The sequence below is a fragment of the Aplysia californica genome, unplaced genomic scaffold, assembly GCF_000002075.1.
Source record: "Aplysia californica isolate F4 #8 unplaced genomic scaffold, AplCal3.0 scaffold00461, whole genome shotgun sequence".
NCBI classification, from domain to species: domain Eukaryota; kingdom Metazoa; phylum Mollusca; class Gastropoda; order Aplysiida; family Aplysiidae; genus Aplysia; species Aplysia californica.
The window spans coordinates 257846-262836 of record NW_004797731.1 but is presented as its reverse complement, the minus strand read 5'-3'; the positions used below and the strand labels follow the sequence as shown (position 1 = coordinate 262836).

At 38.1% G+C, this 4991-nt stretch overlaps 1 protein-coding gene across 1 annotated transcript in view; it reads left to right on the top strand.

Annotated features, from left to right (window-relative positions):
* Nucleotides 1-758: 758 nt before the first annotated feature.
* Nucleotides 759-4991, top strand: part of LOC101858958 (dedicator of cytokinesis protein 9) — a gene marked incomplete in the record, with an annotated part of 134470 nt that continues 130237 nt past the window's right edge. Inside the window, 1 exon segment of the mRNA XM_035971558.1 lies at nt 759-1009. Within this exon segment, the coding sequence (XP_035827451.1) occupies nt 899-1009 (111 nt within the window).

Here is a 4991-nt window from a genome sequence, read left to right as displayed (position 1 = left end):
TCTCTCTCTCTCTCTATCTATCTCCTCTCCCCCCCTCTCTCTCTCTCCTCCCCCCTCTCTCTCTCTCTACCTCTCTCTTTCTCTCGACTTACTCGCACACACACGTAACCATACACGCACAGACATACACACATACACTCACTGATATTATGTTCTAGCTGATCGTACTAAAGTCATACTACACAAACACGTGTACTTAATGATCGTCAATGACATCATACGCTTGTCTTCTCTAGTTTTATTTCTCTGAAATGTTGGCTTACATTACATTGCCATACGTTATTGCGACATAGTAGATTATACGGGCGTTGAAGGCATCAGCAAAGAGCATATTTCACCAAACGCATTATTAGTCATTATAAAGAAACCTCATTGCAACCACATCAAAATCAAATTAAATCTAGATCTAATGGAAAACTGAAAGATTAAAATAAAAAAAATAATTGTAGCCTACGTGCACGTGGCGACGACAATTTAAAACAGGAGGATCGGCAGGCAGATGATCAATATTTTGGAGTTTTTTCCGTCTGTTGATTTTGTCGAAATTCTGCTGTCAAGTTAAGCTTCCTAGTGGATGTAAGAGTGGTACTAGATATATCTAGTAGGCTATGTGAAATCCGACACGGGGCGGAGGGAAACTTTAGAAGCAAACTCTTGATGCATGACTATGGCTTTCCGACGTTGACAAGTGAGTGACCACGCCCACTAAACCAAGGGCATTAACTATTGTTTTCCCCTCCTGAACGTTTGTTGGGAGTGATTTCCCGCACAGAGTAAGAAAATGGCGACAATTTGTTGGGGAAACACTTCCGCTTCGTCTTTGGAGACTTTGGATGATGTACAATTAGAATAGTTGTGATAGACCCAGTTGTGTGTTGTTTTTTCCTTTTGCCTCACAATGTCGGGGCCTATGTCGGAGAGGAAGTTTGCTGAGGGGTTGCAAAGGAAAGGCAACGCCGCCAAAATAAGAGAGACTGTTTCCCAAGCTCTGAGAGAAAGTGCTATTCAGGTAGGTAGGCCTGTCTCCTCGGACGCCTTCTTGGTAATGGTACTTCCACCCTTTCTTATCTTCGGAAGTATCAGTCAGTTTTGATTCCAGCTCTTTGTAAAACGCGGTCTTTAGATATTGTGGTAATCTTACAATTGGTATTTTCAGTAGACATCTTTGCCAATGTAAAATCCAAGTAATTTTTGAAGACCTGTTTGTGATTTTGTGCTTGAACTTTCAATACTTTCATTGGCAAGTTCTAGGGATGGGAGTGACTTGAACTTGAATGGATGGATTTTAGGGTTGGGCTGGGCTGGGCTGATTGCAATGGCACTGTAGGTTGAATGAGTTGGTGTAGATCTAGACCAGAAGAGGGGAAAGAACTGGGATTTTGTTTTTAGGTTTAGGAGATTGCCAATCGGCGGCAGTAGAATTTGTTACAAGTTAAAATCAAGTTACTGTTGTTAGTCTAGTTTAGAAAATTGAACAGAAGAAGAATCTAGATCTAGATCTAGATCTAGATATAGATTAGATCTAGAATCTAGATTCTAGATCTAGATATAGATCTAGAATCTAGATATCTAGATCTAGATAGATCTAAGGTCTAAACTTTTCAGTATCTCTGGTCTCTAACCAAAATTATCTTCAATTTATAAAAGTGGGAGTCATCACAAAAAACAAACAAAGAAAATTAGGTTTTTGCCAACATTAGACAGTCAAGAAGTAATCGACTTTGATTGAAGTTTGCATTTTGAACTTACTTTTCTGCACTTTGAAGCCTGAAGCTAAGAAACCATACAAATGTAATCTTTTGTCTTAGCAAGAGTAACTTATTTTATATAAGCTAGACAATGTCTCTGGGGTCTAGAGTTTGCAAGAATATGACCGAATCAATCTCCTCAGTCTGCTGCTGGGTGTTTTCATGAAAGAAACTCCTTTCGTGGCTTCAAATTGAAACAAAAAGTGATAAAATGTTTTGACTTAAAAAGTGCGCTGTGATTTAATTTTTACCACACATTCCCCTTTACACACATTCACACACACACAGACAAACCCACGCACAAACACATGGATACACCCTTTTACAGTGCACCTTTGTCATGTACTCTCGCACTATAAATATATATATTATGCTTTAAAAGTACAATCTTTGGCCCTTACTTAAACACACCATGCGTTTGCACCTATCTGGATAATATCTATTTTCAGTTTGTTTAAATCCTTTATTTAGAGTGACAGTGAATTGTCATCCCTGTGATAAGATGGGCTAAGCCTCAAAATTTCAACAACAAAAAATGTTCATCATACGAGAAATTAATTGAATAGTAAATTTTATCCATTTTCATTGATGCTCAGAAGTCAGACAGGTCTGAATTTTGGCAAGAAATTAAATGTCCTAAAATATTTTATAAATGAAAATAACGCTAAACTACCGGCTTCTGCGTGAAAATGATCAAAACCAAAATTACGTAAATTTAAATTTTAAATTGCCTTTCTTGTAAAATGTATACCACACTGAGTTAGCCAGTCCTCTTTTGAGGCAATGATTGCATTTTTAAAAAAGATTTTGCGCAATGATATAAAATTTAAATGATCAAATTCCCTGGAACTGCTCTATTTTATTGTGCTTTTGGCATTTATATATCAAAATTAATCTTTGAGTCGATATAGTATAGTACTGTAAGCAAGGTGAAATTTTTGTAAAGGAATCCATATGTGTCATGACGTGGTGGTATCATATCAGGCACTCTTCAATTTTTGGGCTTGGGGTTATTGTTCATTTTAAAAAACCTGTTCATTTACCGTCCTTTTGGTGAAAAAATACCGACCCTATATTGAATAGAAGTCGAAGTATATGCCGTTGAAGGAGGTCAGGATCGCCTAGTTTCAGAGGTAAAATTAGCGAGAAGATGGCCACCAAAGTTTGGTAACTTCCATAGCCGGAGAGTCCTTAGACACTGAAAATTAGTGGTTTTTTGCCTTTAATTTTAATTGACATTTAATTTTTTCAGGGCAATCCACACAGAAATGTGTTCTTTAATGGGCATGGAAAATGTTCAGCCAAAAAACAAATTTTTGATAAAAATTTCGAAACCTGCAAAAAAAAGCCAATTTCTTCACTGTCATCATTGTGATGAGCGCCTGATTTCGGCATGCTGCCTCACATATTTATGTATTGTTTATATAACCCTCTAAAATTGAAACATAGTCATGGGACTTTGCTGCTGCTATGGGATTAATTATAAGGAAAAAAAAACCCTGATCAACTATAGAGATAGTGGAATGGACAAGGGCTATTTTTGCCTTCTTTGATGTAGCAATCTTGGATTGAGTCCTTGGAGTAAGGTCTTGATCAGCTGCATTCTTGAATCAGAGACTTTCTCAAATTCATTCGTTCTTTTCGTTCTAATTTGCACATTTGTTGAGATATAAAAGTTACCATAAATTGTGACCTTTTAGAAATACCCCCTGTTTTTTCTCATTCAGGTGCATTTATTAGTTGGGTGAGCTTTCCAAAAGTTTGAATTCTGTGATTAATTTACAGACCTCTTTGTGACATCTTAACACAGGAGAGTACTGACGTTATAATAAATTATGTTCCCCTGTCTTTGGGGAAAAAAAGTTGATGTAGGTGTTAACTTTTCGATAACAAGTGTGAAAGTTAAACTTGATTTTGAACAAATATCCTTTCGACTTGTCTTTTGCTGTACCCTATAGAGACTGCTGGTAGATCTTACTCTCTTAGAACAAAGAAAGTGTGCATGCATAGAAATGAAATATTGTACTGACAGATTGATTTTCCTTAGACAATCCTTTCCTTTTCCAGAGAACATGCACATCAAAGAAAAAGAATTGAGGTGCTTATCTTGTGAAGGATATCTTTGTGCAAAAATGAATAGTTAAATGGGAAGTTATTGATCCGTATGACTTTATGTGGAGGCCTTCTAGAAAAGGATGGCTTCTCTTGTAAGTTCTGAGGAAGATTCATAAAGTTTGTTCAATAATTGATTTCTGTTCGCACTTTGTTCCATGACTATTATTATTAAGATGTTTAAAAAAAAAATAACGCCAAAAGCTAGTAGTGGGTGTTTGACAATGCTCTGGTGTAGTTTGCTTCTTCTTTCCTGTCAAATATCCATCATCCCTCTCTCTCCTTCTTTTTTGTGTTTGTTGGTCTCTCTAAACTTTGATATTCATATATGACCTAAATGTGTTGCACATATGCTGTTAAACGCACCAAAAAAACAACAACAAAACAACAACAACAAAATGAAAAAGGTATTGATGCTTTTAAGGAACTAAAATTTGGGGTTTATCATTTGTGGTGTCTATTAGATTGCTTTGAGTCCGACCCCCAAACCCATCCCCCCCAAGCATCACCACCACCACCACCATCTCCTCCTCCACCCCACACTTTTTTCCCTCTTATACATTCCTTCCTGACTCTCCTCTAACAAGTTAAGTACAAAACAGTCATCAAATGGAGAACTGGAACCGCCTTTTTGTATCTTTACTTTGGGGTGGGGGAAAGGATGGGGTGGAGGGGTGGGTGGAGTGAGGTATTCTTTTTCTCACCCGTATCCATGTCTTCCACCTCTCCTGTTTCTCATGTTGCTCACGTTCATCAGTACACGCCTTTGTAATGTTCTGAGCGAGCATTGTTCGTGATAAAGAGCTGTAATAGTGAGTGATTTTGAGCAAATAGCGTGGTGTTCCAAACCGAAGGAGCATGTATTTGTCCAGGAGCCACAGGGAGAAAAGAAGATGGCTGGCCCCCCTCATCGGCTCTGGAATGTCGCTGTTTGGTCAGACGTCCACGAGCCATAATGTGGCCTTTATGTGTGCGCCCTTCGGGATTGATAGGATTGTCCGCTTTTGCCGCTCATCTCTCGTTTTTATAGTTTTCTCTCTATCTTTCTGTCTCTGCCTCTGTCTCTGTCTGTCTGTCTGTCTCTCACTCTCTGTCTGTCTGTCTGTCTCTCTCTCTGTCTCTCTCTCTCTC